Here is a 24,436-nt window from a genome sequence, read left to right on the forward strand (position 1 = left end):
CACTCTTCTTGCAGATGATTTTTTTTTTTTTTTTTTTAATGACTGCCTCAGTGTATATTCAGATCTGGTATCAAGTCAAACAGGTATAAACCTTAAAGAGAGAAGGTTTTTATTTGCAGTCAGAGCCCAAATGACCTAGAACTATCAGAACAAAATAAAAATTAATTGTGCTGCTTCAGTCATAGTTACTTTAAAGAGATACAATAAAAGTAGTCAATATGGTGTTAGTAATAAAATATGCCTTTTGGAAAACCTCTTACATGGACCTTCTTAACTAAGAAAACTTATTAGAGCAATTTGAGAGCGGGGAAATACACGCTTGCATCAAATCCCAAGACATTCACATATTGTAAATGTTATGGAAACCCAGTATCTGGATCCATTTGCTGATTAACTCAAGTTACCTAATCCCAAATCCTGATTTTTAGCACTTTAAGCCTTAACACAGCTACTGTTTGCAACCACACATCTTTCATGCAACTCAGTCTGCCCTACAAAAACAAGCATGACATTTAGGATAGATTTTCTGCTCTCTGCTAAATCAGTGAGCACATCAATGGGATTGGGATGGCACTCTGCAGAATCGACAAGCAGTAGAGCTAAGGTAGTGAAGGACAGCCCAGTGCTGGCATAACGGCCCAAAGCACCTATGCAGTGAACAGCTATAGAGGAGACAGTGTAGTCCCATTAGAATGAGCAATGCAAATGGAAACTGGGTTTGACTAGGCACAAAACATTAAACAGACACAAAATAAAGCCAAATAAAAACAAATTAGTCTAATAGAAAACAAAAATAATGGTGTAAATAAAGCTGCCAGGACCATTTCAATTGCAATTCTCCTGCTGACAGAAATAATCTTCAGTGCCGAGTGAAAAACACAAAGTTAATAATCCTTTTAGCAATGGAGAAAGATTTCATTGTTATTGTTCTCACTTATATTTTCAGTCCATGCTTTTTAAAATTAAGTGCTATATTTGAGGTATAAAACTAGAAAATGTGGTGTTTAAAGACATTCTTTAATTTAAACCTCTCCATACTTTATTTTCAATTTCGCTTCCTTTATTCAAGAGCAGGGACTCTTTTTTGTGCTAAACATTTTTTTTCCCTACAGGGTAACGAGTTCAGAGGTGTTTCTGAGGAATCTCCAGTTCCATATTCCAATATGCTGGATGTTTTATGAAGAGACTCGTTGCTAATGCTAAGTTTCTTGTTTCACATGCATAAATAAGTCTATTTATCGGACAAGCAAATGAAGTGAAAGTCCTAGCCTCCAGCATTCCAGGTTTCTCATATCTCTACAGAATCAGAACCACATGGAAATCCATATTTACCTATTCATCCGAAAGCACACCAGAACAAAAAGCTATCGAAGAAACAAATTCCCTTGGGTGCCTATATAGAAAACGACCACAGTGGGCATAGTTTTAAAATTCTATAGCCTCTTCTCTCAAGAGAACCAGTCAACTCTTTTCCAAATGACAAGGAAAGATTGATACACTGCCGATACAGTGCTCAAATTCTAATACCTCCAATACAGCGAGTTTCACTCCCAGAGTTGATGGAGAGACTCTCTTGTAGGGTAAGTCCCCTCACCATGAAGTAGACAGTTCAAAAAAGTTATTAAATCTGGATATCCACAGGCATATGTGACAAGAATACTGCATAGAAGAGGTGCAGCTTGGGTCACTACTCATGGAAATGCTCAAATTGGAACAAGATTTAGAAACTGCCTTCAATTTGAAATACTGAATCCTCTTCTTATTTTGAGAGTTTGTACTGATCCCCAACTGACTTTCTGTCCCAAAGACATTAGCAGGTGAACTGCCTGTGGGGAGATAAATGAAGCCAGAATTGGGAGCACACAAGGTCAGGTTTATAGCACACAATATTAATTGTTCTTTTCTAACAGAATTTTAATATTAATAAAGGTAATTTTTAAAATTCTTTTATCTATGATGGAAACACATGCAAAAGATTTGATGCGTTCCTCTGCTCTCTCATCAATGCCTTCATGGACATCTAAGACCCTGCGGCACTTTGCAAATGAAAATAATTAAGTCTGCATATTACTGTAAATTGGGAATATTGCAAACACCACTCAGGATGGAGATATGATTCATTTGAGCCTTGAGAGGATGAATTTATGGGCAGGAAATAACAAAATGAGATTCATCCTGGAAAAGAAATTAAAACATCTGGGCAAATGGATATCATCAGAGCCACAGATTTAGTGGGAGGAAGGAACCTTGCTAATGAAATAGAGACATAAAATTGTTTCCGTAAGGAAGGAAAGTAACTCCTTCCCTATCACTTAAAAATCTGTAAAACGCAAGTAAAAGTACAGGGAAAATTACATGGATAAAAGTAAGAGTCCAGAATGACCAGGGTATTTCTACTGTCACATAAAACCAAAATCTCCTTCTTACAGTTTCAGCTGGCTCTGGTGATGGAGACAAGAGACACTTCTCACCCCCCCGCTATGGTCCCAACCATCAGTGAACGACTTCAATTAGCTATTCCTGAAATTCAGTAGTTGAAAAAAAATGACCGGAGTTAAACAAAAGCAAAGCAAAAAGCCAACTTCCTGAAAACCTTTTCCATGAGAAGTTCTCCTGCCTGGACCTCACGTTTGGATGGTAAAACACAGCCTCGCCCTGCTTAAACCATTATCTGTGCACACTATGAGCACAGGGATAAAGAAGTTTAGGATTTATCCCATGGGAAATTCCAAACCTTCACTCTGTTTCAAAGAGGGTGAAAGAGCCATTAGGAAGATTTCCCATGACTTTGACAGCAAGGGCTGATTCTTTTGCCTGCTTCATGGATGCAGCCACTGGGGTCCCATGCAATAGCAAGGAGCTCCCTGGACTGCAGCTGGCATACAAGACACGGCACAGGGCAAAACTGCATCCTCATAGCAAATGAATGGGAAACTGAGGTTGCTGCAGCAGTTGACAAGAGCTGTGAGCAATGCAGGAAAAAAGTTATAATCTAATATAGCCACGAGTATTCTGCTTGGAGCATCCTCCATATGTTAATTATTAATAATACATTTATGAGAAAAGTTCCTGTTCCAGTTCTCCATTAAATAGGATTTACACAGCCATCTGGTGTTCTGTTTAACTCTTATTAATTTTTTTTTTAAAACTCAGTTTGTGTGTCTTACTGCTAATCTAATTAAAACTCGTGAAAGAGAGGGGTGCTCTGGCTTTGTAAGTTATGAAATGAGCTGCTAACTGAGAAAACAGAGAGGGGCATTCAAGGTTTGCAATTAAAAGAATACAGCAGCAATGATTTTTGACATTGAGAAAGAAGGGAACGAATGTCACTTCTTACAGAGAAGCAACAGCTTTACATCTACAGGTAAGTGTCAAAATGCAACTCTCCTGACAATATTAAAGGGTTATGAAAAAGGGCAGAGCAGCATGGAGAAAAATGAGAACAGAAAATAGGAAGAGTTCTCTAAAGGTGATACACACTACTAAATGCTCTTGTTGTGGAACACCAAGAAAAGCTGCATTTCCTCAGGGCTGGAGGTCTGAGGGAAGAATTCAAAGGAGAGCTGCCCCAGCTTCTGTTCCTATACCTCACAAGTGAAAATGACACCATGGATGAACTAGAAATAAAGTCAAACATAGGGAAAAACTGTACCATATTTATATTTCTGATAGAGATTGTTCAACTTTTTAAAGAAAATACACTCTCGTGCAGTTTCCCACCCAAGAAAGTGAAGTTAACCCTTATACCTTGTAAGCATGCTACTAATCAGCTACAGAGATACAGAATGGCTCACTGCTTCAGGGCAGATGAACTTTTAAAATATCAAAGCTCTTCTGGAGTACACCAAGCCTGGGGATAAGTAACCTGGTTCTGACGGAGCCCGTGTGAGAGAGCACAGAAGAGAAACTGGTACAGTCATTGGGATCAGCTATTTTATTTCACTGGGAAGAGCACTTTGATTTAGACTGCCAGCCCTCTGCTGTGCCACAACAGGGCTCCACTGCTCCCTGCCTTCCTCCTCCCTTTGATGGAGCAGTAAGAACCCAGACCTTTACTGGGGTTCACATGCAGAGCCCAGCTAGGTTATACCAGGAGGCAACAAAAATAAGCTTGCAGCAATTCCAGGCCATATGCTAGAAGTCCTTCTCTTGACAAGCACCCAGGGCTTTATAAATGCTTAAACACTTGAAAACCGTTTACTTCGCTCTTGACAAACTGTTCCTATTGTAACAGTTGCTGTAATAATTTTTCAAGGAATCACGAATCATTAAGATACTTAATTTGAAGGGAGCAATATCCCCAGTGAACTTGAACAGAGGGTATTTGAGTGTAGTTTTCCAAGAATTTCTGGGTACAAAGTGATAGTTTAGTTCTTTCAGGTATAGTTGTAGTACAGTTCTTAGAGGATGCTTTATAAATGACTGCAATTTTAGCTTTTTCCTTGCTGTGAAATGCCTGCAAGCAAAATGTCTTAATTCTTCACTACCCCTGTATATAAAATACCTCAATTGTATTACTGAGACCTAAGCTTGCTTTCTTGGCAGTGTCTTACATATATTAAGAGCTTTTTCAGGAAAAAAATAGAAATAAGAGTACAAAGATACAGATAAGGCTCTGAAGTCTGAAACCTCTGGTGTTTCCTTGAATGAGTTTCTATTTCATCTGAGGTTTTGTAAATAAGAAGAGGGGAGGAAGAAAAGGAAAGAGAAAAGGATTCTGATCAATACATCAGTGCAGAGGAAGATCATTCAGAACAAAACCTGCTGAAGTTACCAGCTGCAGGTTCCTGGGTAGATGATGCAAGAAGGCTTCAGTCCCTCTTTCAGGGTACCTTCAGTGTGATGAGTGAACAGCTCTGGCCTCCTATCCAGTTCAAGACCAAGCTGCCCTTGGAATGAGGGATTTTCCAAGCAGAGATTTGAACTTAAAAGAAGTGTGAGAAATAGTGTATATCTGGCTAAAAGTAAGTGTGAGTTTGATGACTGAATTCACTGCTCTGTTGCTCTGTGTGCAGGAAGTGCAGCCCGTACCTCCAGCAACTGTCACTCATTCAGGGGCACGACTACCAAATTAAGGACATTGTTTAATTAAGATACTGGGACAGGACAAAAATTAGCACTAATAACTTAAACAGCAAACTTCACCTTAATTGCATCCCTAAATGTCTCATATGGGTACAAATTGGGATTAAATGGGAATTGCATCAGCAGCTGTGCAATAAAACCATTGATATTAAATAATTTTCAGTATAAGTTGTTCCCTGCAAACCTTCATCAACTGAAGCTTGCCACAGACATTTAGAGTCCTAATAAGAAAGTGTGGATATAGAAGCTAATGGTAGAGATAAATTTAAAGAAAAATAAGTTATTTCTTGAAACTTTGGATACAAATATTTAGTTTGGATATTAGCTTAATGAATAAGCCTACAGTATTGAACGTTTGCTCTTCTCCAGTCTGTTGTGAAGTTCTAGAGGGTGCCTTGTCCAAGGTTCTTCTTGCTGTTCACAAGAAGGAACAAATAAAATATTCCAGTTGTCCCCCCCAGTTTAAATATCTTAATTTCTCTGGCTCATTTGGAGCTTGTGGAGCTGGAAGCAGAACTGACCATTGGAGTGCTGATGCTAATGATAGAGGTAGGTGGATTTTAGTAATAGGGGCAGCAGGCACAGATGTAGTCTCTTCATTGCATTAACTTTGCAAATGTGACCTGGAATTTACAGAATCAGTTCAAGAATTTATCAGATACTTATGGCAACTCGCTCTTCATCATATCCCTTTCTATTATATAATTTTTTTTACAATGAGAATAGGTTTTGGAGCACAGGTTTCATATACATGAGCCTAAATGTCTCTCAGCTGAATAGAAAATTTGTACCTGAAACCTATTTTCTCTTAAGGAAATCATTACTACACTGCTCTAACACAATCTCTGTTCAGCATGTGCAATAAATACCAGCTTATTATCACAAGCCACTGCCAATAACCAAAGCCATTTATCTGAACACATCTCTGCCTCCCACAAATGAAGCTATCTCACTTTCCAGCTAGCAGTTAAATGCTCACCTTACACACAAACACTGATGAAAAGGATGCTCTGAGATGTGCTAAACTGAGTCAACAATGAGTAATGTTCATGTTCATATTCTGCAATTAACAGCTATTATCTGTAGGCAAGGAGTGGTTGTGATCCACAAAGGATGCTTAGCTTTCTCAAGCATATGAAGTTATTTATAAAACAAAACAACTAACTGTATATGGCAGACCACAGATGCCTTAAATTAGTGGTCAGACATCATAAAATAACCAACTGTTATAAAAATATAAGAAACTGAGGAAATACTCCCTTGAGGCAGTCTAAGTCAGGATAAACACGCTCAAAGCAGCACAATTACCAGCAGCAATTCAGCTCTGTGTAATGGCTTTGGTATCTAGAAGATGACAAGTGCTCAGAAGAATAAAGGAGGAAAATAGCACAGAAAACTTCACACATTGAAAGAACTCGAGGTTCTGACCAGCTCTGCAATAGCTCTCAGTCTGCAGGTGAGTGGGGCTTCTCCTTGGTGATGAGCTGAGTACCTTGCAGTTGGGTTCATTTTCTAAAAGATCATCAGAACAAATTTGGTCCCTTGTTACCAAAGCAACAGCTTCGCTAGCTGAACTTGACCCAGCTTGTGGAAAGGCACCTTACTAACCTTGGGCTCAGATGCTATATACCACATACTAGGAAACCGTACTCAGCTCCAAACCATGTGCTCCTACACAAAAGCAATTCATTTCAAATAAGAGCTCTAAGATTCTCTTCAATTAATGGCTTTCATAACAGGAAAAGACCGTCTCTGGCAGCAGAGTGACACAGTCAAGAGGACAACTGAAGCATCTGATGGGTGTGCAAGAGGAAAGAGAGCAGATGTTAGCTTGAAAATTTGGAATGCTCTTCCAAACCCATTGCAGGAGCCCAGTTTCTATCAATGCATATTGTAGGAGAAATTAATCAGGACCACCCAGACCAGAATTTGCCAGAATCAAGTGTTCCATTCAATGAACATTTCCACGAAGTGCTAGGACTCAAAGAACAGCCTTGGTCTCACCAAAATCTCTCACTGAGTTTCCAGGTGATTGTCTAGTCGACATGCAAAGATGTATCCACCCAAACAAGCAGCTTACCTTTTTGACCTCATACTTAATCGCCAGTTTAATTCTGCTCAGGCTTGGCCGGTGGTGCTCAGGGCACAGATGTATGTTCACATCTCCATTCAGAATTGCTTCTACTTCTTCAGTGTCTCTGCACAGGTCCAGAACCCCCACTACAAAGTCCTTGCATTGCATAGATAGCTTCCTGTAGTCGTTCTAAGGGAAAACAGAGAGACACAAGCTATTTAACTGTGTATTTGAGAGCTGGCCTCAGACTGAAGCTACAACAATAAAACAGCCTGAGGGAGCAACTGCGAGCAAGGATACATCTGCAAATCATACTGGCTGGAATAGCAGCAGTGAAGCATTTGGTTTCAGCCAGCATAGAACTAGGTTTGTACAAATCTATATGAAATCCTTTCCCAACTAATTAGCAAAGTTTCTACCAGCAGCATATCCTAAGTCACAATAAAACGCTCTCTGCGGAATGGGTGAATAATTTGTATAGAAATCCTGATTTAAGCAATCGCATGGCCTCTCCTCTGTGCATATCTTCTAGAGGAATGAAAAGATACCCAAACAAATGGGTTTGAATTTACATCAAATTTTACCATTTGTGCCTTTTGCAATAAACTCTATAATAAATATAAAGGAGTGGCAGACTATCATGAAGCTGCAGCATCACACCCAGATGTGCTCAAATGAATTAGATAGTTGTAATACCAGTTTTAGTTTCAAATATATTACCTAGCAACATGGTTAAGCTGTTCCAAAAGAGCATCCAGAGGATAATTTCCTCATAACATTTCTCTAAGATGTAGGACTTCAGAAACCCAACATGATCTTCCATGAAATAACTTCACCTTGCAAACCCAACTTACATTTATGGAAAAAGAGATAATACATAGCTGACTTGAGAGCTGGCTAGAAGAGCAATTTCACTGCCTTAAACTGTGATTGATTTTCACATGCTGGCACTTTAAATGAAGAAAATGCCACCATCTGAGTAAATGAAGTAAATTAGAACACGATTAATACTACCATTAATATCCTAACAAAATGGTGATATTAAAGATTTCATTAACCAAATAGAAATAATAAGCATAAGATAAGCTCCTACTGATTTGAGAGATCTTTTCAAATTAAGTTTGATGAGTTAATTAAATTCAGCAGCTTAACTAATTAAGCAAGAAGCTAAAAAAGAAGGTAGTTAAACCTGACTTTGATGATATGATAAGAGTAACCTGACTTTGTACTCTCATATTTTCTAAATTATTAATTCTACCATTTAAACATAGCAACATATTAGCCTTCCTTGTAAAGGTATGATCTCAAACAAAAGTGCAAACATTAGTTAATTAGACAGCACAGCACTGATTGAAAGATGGTGTTACACTTAGAGCTTGCCAGATTCCTTTGGAAGTGGTAGGGGTGTTTTGCCCTTCAGAGCCAAGTTGCTCCTGACAACGAGTATTTTCTTTAATAAGGTGGTTTAATAATTTTGCTATGGCTTTTGAGGCTCATCTGATGCCCTCTCACAGACACACCTTGGTTATTATACTGTCGCATGGGTTGAAGTCTGCTGTTTCCCAGGTCAGGTCCAGGTAACACAACATTAATGCACTGCCTTTTAAAACACACAACTGTTTGTTGACAAAGCATCCACTTTATGGGTGTACAAAACTGGGAAATCACCAGCCTCCAGTTTACCTCCTAAGGCTTGGAGTTTCATGCATGAAGATTTTCCATGACAACTGGAATTCATATTTAGCCCCTTAAGGAAGTGATGTAGAAAGTGTGATTCCTGTCTGTGCTTTGGGTTTCCCAGCCTGAGGTCTTTAGGAAAGCAAGATATCTACCCCAGGACTGCTCTCAAAATTATCAGTTGCATGTAGCCCAAAAGTGCTTCAGGGCCAGGATGGGAGATTCTTGCAGAAAGTGAAAGATACCATTTCTGATGGGTGTTTGTGAGAGCAGAGCCAGGGATATATTCTACAGATAAGACCTTCTGTGAGGAGGAACTGGTAGGGTTACATCCTGCTATTTGTGCCAAATGTTGAAGACTGGGTTTCCCATTTCCTTCTTGAGCACTGCAGTCATTTATCATGTTTCAGTTATGGTGCTCAAAAATGGAAGTCAGCAAGAACTTCCAACCTTCATTAAAAGGGACATAACATAACCACAAGCAGGTATTTATCTCTGGTAGAGCAGGAGCATGCTCATAGAAGAAACAGGGACACCAAGTCTTGTTTAAAAAGGCCAAATTAGGACACAAACATAAAATGTCTTGGAGGTCAGGCAGAAAATGACTGTACATTTGCATTTAAATTGACCACTCATGTTATTTTGTGGAGATAGGGGTTGTGGAATGAATGTTACCAAACAGTGTGCACTAGTGTCAGATGTAAGAGAAAGATTGTACTGTAAGGATTCAAAGCTCTCCTCTCTAATCAATCCTGTGCTTTAATCTCCACCATGCCAAGATGTTCTCTGTACTGAAACAGATTGGGAGAACAGACACCCAGAATCAAACCTCAGCCTGAAAGTAACTGTAACCTGAAAGCTCCTGTAACAGGAGCTGTGAAGGACTGCAAATGCAGATCTCAAAAGGGGTATAGGCTGGGAGAGAAGTCCATAAGTGCCCCAGGTAATGGAGACACTTAATTAGCCCAGCAGGTTTGAAAGAAACGAGAGTGAGAACTTTGCTAAACTGTAATAACATTCCCTATTTGTACACTGTTTACAAAGTTCACAAGCTTATCTCCTAGCCAGCATGTTTCAGGTAATTCTCACCACCATTTCCACACCATCTGAACAACCAGTATGTATTAGCTCTCATTATTTTTCTTCTTCTGCTTCCTTTAAGGAAAGCAGTTTACTTAGCAACTAGAAAAGTGCTTCTGAGGCAACTGTAAATGGCAGGCTCCCAGCTGGAACACTCCATCACAACCCAGCTTTATTCACATCCCCTGCAAGCCCAGTGCTGCTTCTGATTTTGTACACTTGCAGACATAATGGATGATTTTTCTGTTCAAAATTATTTACTCCAATTATAAATGCACATGAGAAACAGAAGGGTCTAACCAAGATACAGGATGTGTAAAAATGAAATAATAAAATACTTCCCAATCGATATGTAACTGGGCTGGAAAGCAGCTCGCTGCTCTCAGGAGGCATTTCTCACATGTTAAGGCAAACCTCAGGGATCACTCATAGTGCAGTGCCTTCAACCTAGATTCCTCTTACAAAATCATTCATCATTTTGTGCTGGTTTCCATGATGTTCATGGTCAGCACAGAAAATCCTGCTGTTTGCTAATGAGAACACACAGTGCTCAGTGATTCTCCTACGATAATGCATCTCCCTTTGCAATTTTACAATATCATTTTTTTAAAGCTAGAACATAAGAATTAAAGATTAGCTATTTCCTGCTTCTCCTGACACCGTTGTGCATGTGGAGTTAAAAATGTCTGATTCTGCTGTTTTGAAAAGGCTGATGATACTTGTCATTCACTGCAATTTCTCTGAGTACCCTATTATTATCTGTTGATTATGTTCTAAGTGAACTCTGTCATATCTCTGCATCTGTTCCAAACAACCCAGATTTCTCCAGAAGAGGGCTTTTTCAGGTCAGAGCGATACGGCCTGAGTAAAAGTTGAGAAACGATGTGAAACAAAGTAAAAGCAGCCATCTCTCTCGATTAGCTAACAAACACAAACCAAAATGAACAAAACAATCCAACTGCTCTTCCATAGAGTCCTTAGAGTTGCAAGGGACATTTAAAGGCCACATAGTCCAATCCTCCTGAACGGAGACACCCACAGCCAGATCAGGTTGCTCACAACTTCATCCAGCTTGGCTGTGGATGTCTCCAAAGATGGGCCATCCACCCCATCTCCAGACAATCTGTTCCAAATGTCAGTCATGTCAAGGATCAGAGAGGAACTACCTCATCCAGAGGTGCTGACCTCTAAATGTCAGCTCTGCAGATGCATTTCCAGAAGCTAGAATCAGTGATCCTTATGGGTCCCTCCTAACTGAAGTAGGAAGTAGCATCAATGGCTCAGGAGAAAGAGGATGAAGCCATTTTGCATACATCCTCAACCACCCTCAAAATCACTGCTGAGCCCTCTGCCTTTTCAGTCCCAGGCTTAAGAGAATGTTGTAGGTTTTAGTCCTACTAATGCTGATGGAATACTTCCAAGCAATGTGCTGAAGCTCACATTTCACTTTTCTTTTTTCTCCTAGTTGTTGTAGATAACTCACAGCACAGTGGGCCACAGACCCACACAGTGGCAAACAACACAGGAATACGAAACAACCTGTATAAGTGCACCAGTCACGAAAACCACTCTGTCACCATTTAGGACATTTAATTAAATTCACTCTGATAATTGCTTCCAAATAACATGCACAAAGAGCAAAGCAGGGAGCACAAGCCATCACTAGATTTTCCAGGCAGCGATAACTCCCAGATTCCTAGTTTTTACTACTATCTTGTTCTTTTAGCACCTACTGAACCTAGTCTAGACGTCCAGAAAAGTGAATATCACAGATGTGTCACTCCTTGAATACACAACTACATATCTTGATCAGAATGATTTTTCCTACCACCTTTTTCTATTAAAGAAAACACAGCCTAATGTTGTTTACCAATATATGCATTTCCCTGCTAAATAAAAATCTAATAGGAAAAGGGGGAGTAAACTGGATAGCTAGGACTTCTATCTGTAATACAATGGAAACCACAGCAATAATAGCAAGGCCCTAGGATGCAGCAAGTGAGGATCTGCTCAAATACAACAGCAGCATGCACAGAAATAAAGAAGCTGCTTACCTCCAAAAGGCTGAGGTATACAGGGATCTCCTAGGAGGAGCCCTCACCTCTACTGCCAACCCTTAAATGAGGTCTGGGAAGGGGTGAATCCTGGCTCCACCCCTTCTGGGCACTCAACTGCATTGCATGCACCTGAGCTCCCCTGGGTTGGTCCCACCTTCCCACCAGGTGCTCCATCACTGCTTCAAGCCATGACTTGCTGCTATGGTATCATATTATTATATTATTATATTAAAAATCTGTCTTTTAAATATTGCCTGTCCTGTGAATCTGTCACACTCCATTGCAAGGGTTTCCACACAAGTCCAAGACTTCTAGATTACGTGGCCACGCACATTCCCCACCCATGACTGGATCTATCATAGCACCAGAAAACATCTGTGTGTTTCCAGTGCAACTGCAGATTGACTGCATGGTGCATACTTTCTATATCCAATCTCTCTTTTGTGAGCAATGCAGGAGCTGTGTATTTGGCAGTAAATCTGGCACTTCTGCCTAGCTTAAAATGTGCTGTGTTCTCAGTGTCTCCTTGAAGATCTTGGCTCTCTGTTTAGTTTATGTCACACGTACACATATATCGTGGAGAGAAATATTGCAATGCATTGGATTATCATTTTGAGGAGCAGCAGAAAGAGAATAAAATGCAGAGGAAATCTGTGAAAACCAGCAGAAAATGCCCCCAGATAACAATGCATGTAGAAAGAAAACAAAGGCAAGAGAAAGGAGGAGGCAAGCCAATAATATTACATGCTACATTTGAATCATGCTTTTTAAATAACAATCATGACAAGTAGTCAAAGTGCTTAGAAATATTTACTAATTAGATTTCACATGAAAAATGCAAAAGCCAGCTAAGAAGCTGTTGGACCAATTTCCTTTTGGGTATTTACACAGCCTGTGACCAGCCATATGCTTCCAAAGGAAAAAGCACAAGGTCTGTAGGAGGGAAGGAAACAGGAGGAGATGCTAAGAAGGGCTCTAACACTGTTTCTGTCACCACGGTCACATCTCAGGGGCACTGAGTCCATTCCCCAGGGCTCCACCGACTGTGCATTTAAGTGCTGGTATCTTTGATTGCAGCTGAGTGCGTTTCTATTCTTCCCAGGCTAAATGCCTGTATGCATAGATGATGCCAAGCCTCTACAGTTAGTTTTCCAGACAGCGCAACATCTAGTTGGTTTGTGCTCTCGTGCTTTCTAAATGGGAGCACATTAGCAATTTTTTAGGAGCTTTCTGTCATATCCAGTGCGCATATCTCTGAAAATGAAGCTAAGTGCTCATTTAAAGCATTTTACTCCTCAGGTACTTCTTGTTAAGCATGTCTGGAGGTAGCAACAGATGCCACTTGTTCATTTTGCAATGAACTAGACCTTGACTTCTTCACCCCCAAAGAGCATAATTTAATAAACAAGCTGTTCAAATGTAAGTTTGACATTTCAAAATGTTTCTGTGTTGTTTTCCAAACAGTTTGGTCCTTTCTAAATGCAGCAGAGATAAGGAGGGCACCTGCCTGCTTCCTGCAGCGCTGGGCTGCAGAGGAGCCATGCCTCCTCTGCACCATGCTAAGGGTGCTGTTATATCCTGTAAGGCAGTGTTAGGAGACAGCAAGAGATGTGTGCTACAAAAGAGGCCAAGGGCAAATCAGACAGAGCTGTGCTCACTTTAGTTTTGGCCAAAGAACTCCAGAAAAAAAACAGTATGCTTTGAGTGAGGACCAAAAATTGTGTGGCTTCCAAGAAGCCATGAAAATATCATCCCATGCATTGCTGCAGGAATTTCAATGGCAGCTGCACTGAATGATTTATTGTTGGAGTGGCTTTTTTTGTACCTCTTTTCTCCTCTCTAGGTCAGGCTTTCTGGCTGCAATTCATCTCTTCATATGCACTGCAGAGGCTGATCTCTGAGACAACATCTCTTCAACGAGGGGGTGGAGCTGTATGAAACCAACCCACCGACTCCGCAGTTCACCTTGGGGTTGTTCCCCAGCAGATACACCAACGTGTTCAACAACTTACTGAGGTGCTGTTAAGGATTTTCCACCATGGAATCAGGAAATCTCTTTAAAATTTCTTGTATTTTCACAGGTCTGGTGGTGGTTGGAGTAACCTTCTGCAGACATTTATCATTAATGGTGGAGCAGATGTAATCTAACATTTATTATGTCGAGCAGAAGGCTGTTTCTTTTTTCTTTTATTTTCCTCAGTAAAAACCTCATTGTGCACTATAATTTATATCCATTATTGGTTCATAATACTGAATGCAGAGTAAAGCTTATTTAAAGTGATAAACACAAGAAAAAGATCCAATAAATTGGTTTATTACTGAAAATTCCAAGAATTTTTGAGTGGGTAAAATAAAAAGCATAAGAAATGTCCCCATCTTATTTCTACTGTTTTCCTCTCTGTTATGTCTCCACCAGCAATTAATTTTGGGAAACTGATTAAGTGATAAACACAGCTTCTGTAGGATAAAAGCCAACAGGTCAGTTCTACATGTTCTTTCTGCCAATAAAACATTGGAACGTGCAAAACATTTTTATATTTTCTTTAAAGCCTCTTCCTATGCAGTTTTTAAAACTTTGTTTTTTTTACCATTTATCATGGTAAAATGTCTTATACAGGGAAGTAACTACAAGAATCTGACCACATAATCTTAGGAAGAAGCTGTGTTTTGAGACTGAAGGCCATTCCCAAGTCATTAGCCAAAACTTCAGGTTTCCTAGATTAAAAGATTTTAAAATCAGTCCCCTCCACAGTTTTTTAAAGCACTTTGACAGAATTTTTTTCTAGTTCCAATTTAAAATAAGTTTCATGTGCGTATGAACACTGAAATTAATGTCTCTCTTGACTTACTGGAAGTTTTCACCCCAAAAGGGGCATTACCATTTTGGATGAGTGTCAAAGAAGTTGCTTGAAGGACACCTCCAGCTCCTGCACTCCTTTCCCAGTGTCACCTCTTCCTCACAAGCACTGTCACTGGGCACCTCTACAGTGCATGTGAGCACAGAAAAAAAATCAGTGTTATTCAGTGGAGAACAAAAGTCTTCTTCCATCTCTCTGAAGACATTCAAACGCACTTAGAGCAGAAATGATGTTCGTTGACAACATTTTTTTAAAAATCAGAGTATTTAAAATCTCAAGGCTGGCATAGAAGCTTTTCAGCATAATATGGCATTTTAATGCTTGGCATCTTTCTCTTTCACATAACCTCAGCTGGTTTTCGAACACACATCACAAGTAAGCCACACGCTTTTAATTGTTCAACAAATTAAAAGGTGTTTTTTTTTTTTTTACCTTCCTGCAGATTTTCTCAGGCTCATTTGAATGCCTATGCTGAAACACCTGTTTCCAGAAGATAAACTGTAGAGTCCCTGGATGTCACATAAACAGGACAGGCTGTTCAGAGGTATTAAGCAAATGTTCTGGCATTCAAAGTGCAGGTAATACTTGCTTAGCAAAGAAGAGAGTCTGTTTCCCTGTGTCCTGTCATCAACAGCTTCTCTTCATAAAGGACAAAGTACACATTTCAAGATAATGCTCTGCTAATTCTCATGAAATGACACGCTTGGCAATGAGTAATTTTCACACTACACTGGTGTAAAATTCTCTGCAACAAATTACATTCCAGGAATTGGCATTTTTGATCACGTAAATGCCAAAAACAATAGACACTAAAGTACCTACCACCAGTTTGTGCTAATGTAAAATTATTTGTATATCATTCCTGTTTATCCACAATCTCGTGGATAGTCTGCTTAGATGCAGTGGGGCCGGGTTCATTATAATTATCTACAATAACAACAATTACAAACACAATGAGTGCTAAACTAAATCACTTCCCATCTGCATCCACTTTGATATTGGACTTGAAAACCTCCGAATGCATTACTTCGTTTACATTCATTAATATTATATGAATTCCCTACAGTGCCTTGGATAAATGTACCTGACTTTATTCTCCCATCTGCTGATCTAATATTATTATTCCATTCAGAGCTATGGTCCTAATTATGCTCATTTGTAGTTGCAGTAGATATCCTTGCCCAACGTGAATAATAAGCAGCAGTCTTTGGAAACCAGTTATCTTGCTCATAACAAATTGCTTGGCTGTTAACTATTCCCTAAAAACTGATGCTGGTATTAGCTGAAAGCTTGGGCATTTGATGTTTCTAATTAAACACAAAGCTTACCAATATTGTGTTACTCTGATAGTGCAATCGTGATAGCATCGTTTTCCATCTGTTTGCCTCACTAATAATTTGATTTCATCTTTCTGAAAAATGTCTTCATCTTTGGCGCTCTAGAGTGTTCCCTCTTGGTAGCATTTAGTGCTGAGGGGAGGAGGGAGGGTAATTGTATTACTGTGTGATTTTAGACCTATAACCATTCTGAAAAGAAGAGAAAAAAACACCACTCTCTAAAACGATTGCGAGTAAGGGCGCACTCAAAGTCACAGAGACTTTGCACTTGTTGCAGGAAGATCTGGTGGCTGGCATGGGAAGGACCAACACATCTCTCCTCTCCTGTAGCAGCAGCCAGATACAGGTGGCAGGAGCCCTGTCAGAGTTTCCACCGATAGATGCACCGAGTCGGAACACCAAGACTCATTTTGCCTTGCACGCTCAGTGGGTAAGAAAGGAAAACACTTTGTCTTTGTTAACTAAACTCAGGCAACTGGCCAAATTATTCCCCCTATTTATCACAGTGCTACTAGCAGCTGGCAGCAATGCCAGCAGACAACACGAGCTGCTCCTCTACAGAGACAGCAGGGACACAGCTGAGGCACAAATGAGAATCCCTCAGCAGCCAGGACTGGAGAGACAAAGATACACTGCTGTGGGACAGTCCAGGCCATTGGTAAAGTTTGTGGCAGAGCACGAATCCTACTGACCAAAACAACAGCTGATGGATCTCTTCATCCGAGATGCAACAGATTATTTCTCATTTATACAAAGTGAGGAACCTATAAGCAGTGCCCAGTAACCAGACCCACTGGTTTCACTTTACATAGTTCTTTTAGGAGTGAGGATGAAATCATGGTTTCAGCAAATCCCAAGAGGATATGACGGTCAAAGGAGCCATGATTTTACCAAATACTGGAGTTTTGCTTCCACAATAAAGCTATTACAAAATACAAAATTAATCATGTTGTGGAAATCTTTATACATAATTTAATTTTTGAAATTATTTCTGAATTATTTGTTGCCTGCTGTCAAAACACCTCACATTCCTCATCAACCCATTACAAGATATATTACGCTTCAGGCTGACTACAAAAAATTCAGACATGGTCTGAATTTGAGACTCTTGTATTCATTACCAAAAATTTTAGTTTTATAAAGAATGAAAAGGAGATTATTCATCTCCTGAATATATTAAAACACACTATATATTAAATATATTAATACATTAATATATTAAAATTACACTATATAAGGTATTTTGCATTCAAATATATTTCAATAATGGCTCAGTAAAATTAGCACAGGACTACATATTTCCTCCAAACAGGTTTTTTTGAAGGGGACAAAACAAAAATATTCAGGTTTCTTACACTGACACATCTCTGGTTAGACCTGTTGAATCTTTTTTCCCATCCATTCTTTCAGTATTCTCAAGGGCTTGTTCCTCTGGGACGGAGATCAGAACATTTCCCTGCAGAAAGCATTCCATTGACTTTTAAAAGATTTCTCTTTCTTTTTCTCAAACATCAGCCGGCAGATTTAGCAATAATGTCACTCAATCACCCAAAAAGTAGGCTAAATGGCCTTGTAAGCAGTGACCAGGATCCAATTTTCTGCAGTTGCACAGCAAGTTGTGCTGTCACTAGAGTTACAGCTTTCATGAATAATGGTCTTACTTGTTCCAGGTGCAGATGTGGGGTGTAGGTGGCTGAGTTATACCCTTCACTGTGAATCATAGCATCCACTACTCTGCTTTACAGTGAATAGATACAGACAGATGCTAACATACCTTCATGTTCACACATACAGACATATTTTTGAAGACGGCTCCGGGCACCATAGCTTTGGCATTGACCAAACCCATTCTGAAAAGCTTTGGAGATTTCTTTCTCATGCAGAGTTGTAAAACCATTTTGCTTGGGCAACGTGGCAGGAAGAAAATGATTTAATCACAGATCAGGCATAGAGAAAGCACTCACAGGTACAGTTCCCCAGATAGAGAGCATACTTCTTAATTTATACAAATATGAATGGAACCACAGAAGAGAATTTTCTTTAAAAAAAAAAGCAGAAGGATTCTTTCTATACATTAATATATTTCAATAGTTCCTGCTACAAACCAATGCAAAATGTGGCTGATCAGTTTAGCTCTCAAGAAAAATCCAATTTACAATTTAATATTTATGGATTTGTGGTTGAAAAAGAACATCACAGCAAATGAGTTCCTCACGTGCAGAGCCCCACTCTGTGAGCAAAACAGACATTTCACTGTGAGGCTTAAATGTATTTTCCTTCTCCCAGGCTACTTCCACCATCACTCCTTATTTGCTCTCTTATTTTAATATTTAATCTCATCCGATAAATTAAAATTTTAATAATAGGAGCTTGTTTTCCAGCTTGATTCCTTCGTGTACTGTGAGCTGGGTAATTGGTTGTACCTGCTTATGTGTTTGAGAACTGGAGAGAATTTTTAAAGAAGCAGCAGCATATGTTTTAAGTGCACATTTTCAAGGCAGTCTGGATAAATGGTTTTTAGGTGAGAGCGAAAAGAAGAAGGAAGACAATTCTTTTCTTAAGCTAAAAAATACCAAATCGCATCCTTGACCCCATCTCTAAGAACAAATAATGTTCTCATTAAAGACTAACCTGGAAATGTTCATATCCATCCCCCAGCTCAAAACAAAACGTTACAAGTTACTATTGTACTGTATAATCAATAGAGATCAAGATGTTATAATCACAATACAATCAAGAGAGTTAGGCAAAGTAGACAGCGATAACAAAAGAGAATAAAACGGATAGCTTACCCTTCGGCCGGGCTCACCACAAAACACCAATAGAGGTGATCTCCAGAAGAGATCCTTCCCCTCTGGTAGCCAGCTCTTAAATAGGTCTAGGAGGGGTGGAGCCTGGCTGGTGGTGAATTGCCTTCACCTGTGCTCCTCTGGCTGGCTCATGGCTCGCCTCAGGTGATCAATCAGAGGTTCAGGCCGTGACTCAGTAGTTCCCATACATGTACCTTTAGAAATAGCAGCTTTCATCACAAAAATAACTCTTTTGCCTTGTGCACTGAAGGTACATTTAGCATTGGATGGTTTTTATCTTCGTTTGCAGAGGTTATACTTATTTGGGTAGAAGATTCACAACTTGAGTTCATCCTTTTGACACTGAGTACCAAGATGGCCTGAAAGGCAGCAAGGATTTCCCTTTGAGGAGCCAAAGATATTGATGTAGCATAAAGCCAATAGGAGAAACAGAAAATGATCTAATTAGAACCCAGATTACAGAGTAAGAAGCATCAGAAAGGGATGTTCTGGCCCAACATCAAAGGGCAGAGTCATCAAGCATTAATTTGAGATAAAGCTGAATAAACTGCTGGCCTGCTCTCTCAATTGGGAATTTAGCAATGAGACACAAGAGACAGCAGAGGAAAGGGATGCAGTGAGAGGTGGTTTTCACTACCGAGCAGCGCTTTTTGGAGCAGTTATCAGAGAACTCACAGGAGGAGAAATAGCAGATCCTTTGCAGCTGTGCGCAGACGTGGTGCAAAAAAAGACATCAGTTGGAAATAGTTGAAAATAATTTTTGGAAATTAATATTTTCAAAAGATTTTATGATGGCGGTGCTTGATTTTCAAAATAGGTGCTGGGTAAGACCAGTGGTATTTGTGAAGGAGAAAGTAAAAGCAGCAGTAAAAAGGAGTGAGTATATTCCCTGCAATGGAGACTTTAGAAGTTCCCTCTGTCTTCTCTTCCTAAAACTCAGCAAAGTGAAACAGCAAAGCTAACAAGGCTGCATGTGTGAAAATTTGTCTTTTGTAAAAGAACAAATCCTCTCTGGATGAAAGAAGAAGAACAAAATAGCTGGAAAATTAAACAAAAAACTGGAAGACCAGATAAAAACACTGAGGCATCAGTAAGCATCTTGCAGAAATAATAAATATCACTAATAAAAGGTGTCAGAGGGAAGATGCATGCCAGAGAGAATATTGAAGCAAGGGATTATGGAGGGATAAAAGGATCACTTGTGGAAGAATTGGTCAGAGTAGAAAAAAAGTTATTGATTTACAAGAGTGTTCATGAAGTTAATTAGAAAGATTCCCACAGCAGTGTCTTTATTTTCATGGGAATGAAAATAAACTTAGGGAATGCCTCCAGGCAGTCCTGAGAGGAAAAATGCCAAAGAGATTCTTCTGTTTGGACAGAACTGCAGCTTTTCAGCAAGATACAATCAGATACAGCAGTGCATATTGTCTTGCAGCAGCAGTACTATGTATCAGTGTCACTACTATCACTCAGCGTGCGGTCGGTCTGGTGCAAATTCCACGTTTGCAGAGATAAAGCAAGGAATGCATAGGAATTTTACAAGGTTATTTTTCTTACAGTGTTTTGGTCAAGCACATTCTGTTAATGACCTAGGTGGAAAAAAGTAGTACTGAGTTACAGGAGCAAAAGTTTCATTGCAGGAATGCCAGATCATCCCTAACTGATACATGCCATTAAGTCTCCTGGGATGTTTTGCCATTCTTTTTCGTTCCCTGAGGGTTCATGGCTTTGAGTCTCAGCTGTCTCACATTACTGCAGCCCCACTGAAATGACAAGCAGTTCCTAGCAGGCATATCTCTGTAGGCAGCTACACACTTGACTTGCTGCCACACAAGCCAATGCTCCCCGTAAATAGGGCAGCAGCCAGGCACAGCCCATCAACCAGCTGAGCCTGGATGTGCCACATACACACACAGACAGGATAAGGTCACTTTTGGATCTTGAAATCGTTTAGAGAAAGCACTACAGTCAATCAGAGAGCATCAGCAAGAGATATGGCAGTTAGAAACAAAACATGTGCTATAGTAAATGAACAGAAAGTGTTGGTAGGATTGATAAACAAAGAGCACACACCATATGTTTTCCAGGTGGTGGTTTTGATCACACCTTCATATATATTTTAGTCAACAGGAGCTGAGAACTTATTTACCACATACAATTCATGAGATTTTTCACAGCTTCCTTTGTGATTCTGTAATTGAATTTGTCTGGATTGCTAAATAGAATGAATTGACTGATTGTCTTCACCACTCAAAGCATGTCGTGTATTTTGGAGCATGCCAGGCTGCAAAACAAACCTGGGTGTGGGTTGGGATCCCACCAGAAAGAGGAGTGCTCCATCACAGCTTAAAAAAAAAAGAGCAGAGCTACTGCTCTTGTTCTCCGTTTGCAGGATGTGAAGTGTTGTAATAAGGCCTGATGCTGCCTTTAAGTTGCAAGGTGCAAACATTTCTGCAGACTGCTAGAAAGATTATCTCCAAAAGGAGATCAGTGGACACACAGAAATGATTCTATTGACTCTGCTATTAATATCTCAGCCTTAGAAGAGTCACCTGGCTGTGAAGAGCCAATATCTGTGAAGAAATCTGCATCCAGCTTCATGCCAAGGTGACATGAGGAAGATTGATCTCCCTGGACTGGAGAGAAGAGCAGCCTTTACCAGTTGGATTCACAGGCAATGTCTTATTTGTGTGGACAAATCCTGCCTATGTTATTCACACTGGAAGCTTACTTGCACGAGCAAAACAAACAGGATTCACTGATCGAAGACAGAAGGATTATTTGCTTTATGACTCATGCTCAAGGTCTGCCAACTTTGAAAGAAATGGGAGTGTACATAGATCTTTCAGTTTGAGTAAAAGCACAGCCTCCCCCTGGAGCTTCAGATGCTTAACACCTCCTTTTATAGCCAGCTGTGTTTAACACTCAGCTCTACTTAGAAGCACAATATGAGATGCATGCAACATGTACAAATACTGGGAGGTATTCCGAAATTTCAAGAATACACATTGGATGACTTTCCTGCCTGCTTCATTTTTAGGCTAACTGCCAGGTCATTTAATGCACTCAAATTGCGACAATTCTCAGCTGAAACAACCAGTACAATAATTTTTGGGAGAGGACGATATTCTGATTGAATTACATATTTCTAGACTCACAGAATACGTCTCTGAAAGCAATTCGTTTTCTAGTGCTTATTAAAAAGCTTTTTAGTTTTTTCGTTTGATTCTTTTTGGGAGGACTTTGACATTAGAGAATTGAAAGTTAAGAAATTAAATAATTTCTGTATAAATGTAACCATATTTCACGTTTTCTTTTTTTTCCCCCCTTATAAATAAGCCTTGCAAAAATCAGATTTGCTTGAAATAATGGCTTATTCGAGAGTATGCATTTATTGTAGGTAGCGGAACAGATCCTCATCTTCTGCAGTTTCATCTCAGCTTGACTGAAAAAGCACTGATTTAACCCAATAGTCGATCTGCTCCAATAAAACCACTGGCATCCATCGGCTCTGTCAGTTTCCACCTTTCTTCCAGTTCTGAGTCTCCACTGCTCCTTTCTACATGGGGGAATTTACATTGTAAATGACTGCCTTGATCTTCCTTCGGAACATCAAGAAAGGAGTTCAATAGGGCAGCATATCCACCCAGATTGGTAACCCAGAACATCTCCCAATATTAAAGACCTATTGATCAGTCAGCAGAAGTGCTGCCAAAGGTCAGCAGTGAGATTCTATCACATGTCCAGGCTTCCATTTTAACCTCAATAATACTGCTATGAGTGGTGCATTAGTGATTGTGGGCAGCAAGCAGCAGGTGAGAGGCTCTGCATTTATATTTTAATTATCTCATGCTAAGAGTTTCTTCAGAGGTAGGTGATCTAGCCCTTAATTACTATTTCTTCACCTACATTATTAAAATCTTACTTGTGTCCTTCAGTTTCAAGGACTTTTTGTTCCTCTTGAAAACTGCATTGTTAAGACTGTGCGTAATTACCTGATTCAAAATAATTCCAAGGGATAATTCCATATAGTTGTGGAGCACTGATGGTAACTACAGAACCTCAGCAATACAAACTATGAAGTTGTGGAAAATATTATTTTCAGATGCACACAAAAGAAGACCTCTGGAGCTTGTTTGATTTCATACATTTTTCCTAATTTATGGACTTCTTAAATACATCTCCAATGAATGCATTCTTTTCTAGAAATAAATTCTCAAAATGTCATGTTCTGTGAAAAAAGCTCCTGCTGTATTCTGGGCCACATTGATTATGTTAATAAGAATAAATATTTTTGAATACATACATAATTTGATTTTCATCTACAGCAAAGTACATCATAATCTTGAGATATTTGTTATTTCTAGAAATGGCAATATATTAAAAGAATGTGAAAGTAAACTACTGGATCAGCTTATCAGAGGTACCTGATTAATATACATACGTGTGTTTTGCACAGAAGCTTCTCACTGGGCAGCAAAATTGGAAAACATTCCTGAAAATACAATAAACTGGCGAATGTTTTCTAGTGATTTTCCTTTCTTGATTTATTCACATCCGTTTGTCAGCCTGGGGAGATGGAGGCCAACCATCACGAGACTATTCAGCATTCCATCTCGTTTGCTCCTGGAGGATTCATGTACCTGCCAATGCCAGTCTAGACTACGCTGGCAGCTCTATGAACAAAAGGAGGGATTCTGGTAGATTTGCATTTCTTCAGCAAGACTCTTATCAGAGCTGACAGGCATGCAATACTGAGACTGCTCATGCTCCGCGCAAGGAGACAGTCCTCTACTGAGAAGAAGGAACGTTAATGAGATATTAATGTTGTTAACAATTTGGGTGAACCCACGTGGTTTCACACCAAAGTAACCCTCACTTCAGCAGCTGTCTCAGAAAACTCAGTGAGACTTCTTCTAGGACAGAGAGAAAAAAAAAACAACTCTCTTTTCAACTGTTGTGTTCTTCCAATTCTGATTCATAAGGGGAAAAAAAAGGACACTGTAAGATTTTGCCCTAATTTTATTGCCTCAAAGGTCCATGGTTTGGGTATTTTTCCACTTGTTATACTTACTACGCTGTTTCAAAGGTAACAGCTTGAGATCATGCTTCTTGTCAGACTTAGATTAGCAATCATGTAGCTTTAAGTCATGAAATGGATGCTTTAACACTTGAATAGTTTTCTAAATTAAAAATAATGGATTTCTGGCTGGCATTCTACACCAGTTTACTCACAATGTATGCTTTATTACCCCAGTGTCATTGATCGTGATTGTAGCTGCACAATAGTTGTAAGTCAGAAAACAGCTTAAAGTTGATGACTGAACCACTGAAAATGAGTTTTCTCATGACTAATTTATTTTATAAAGGGAGACAATGCTATTTATGAGATGTAAATGACTTAGAGAAATAATGCAAATGACATTGGACATTTACAAACTCATTATGATAATGCAAA

General features: G+C 39.4%; 1 protein-coding gene across 1 annotated transcript in view; it reads right to left on the reverse strand.

The window, feature by feature from the left end:
- Positions 1 to 24,436, reverse strand: part of TRPC7 (transient receptor potential cation channel subfamily C member 7) — a 62,554-nt gene that overhangs the window by 30,438 nt on the left and 7,680 nt on the right. The window contains exon 3 of the mRNA XM_042881800.1: positions 7,166 to 7,348. Within this exon, the coding sequence (XP_042737734.1) occupies positions 7,166 to 7,348 (183 nt within the window). The remainder of the gene's footprint in view (positions 1 to 7,165; positions 7,349 to 24,436) is intronic.

The sequence above is a fragment of the Lagopus leucura genome, unplaced genomic scaffold (genome assembly GCF_019238085.1).
Source record: "Lagopus leucura isolate 7727_CA_CO unplaced genomic scaffold, USGS_WTPT01 Super-Scaffold_100030, whole genome shotgun sequence".
Lineage (NCBI taxonomy): Eukaryota > Metazoa > Chordata > Aves > Galliformes > Phasianidae > Lagopus > Lagopus leucura.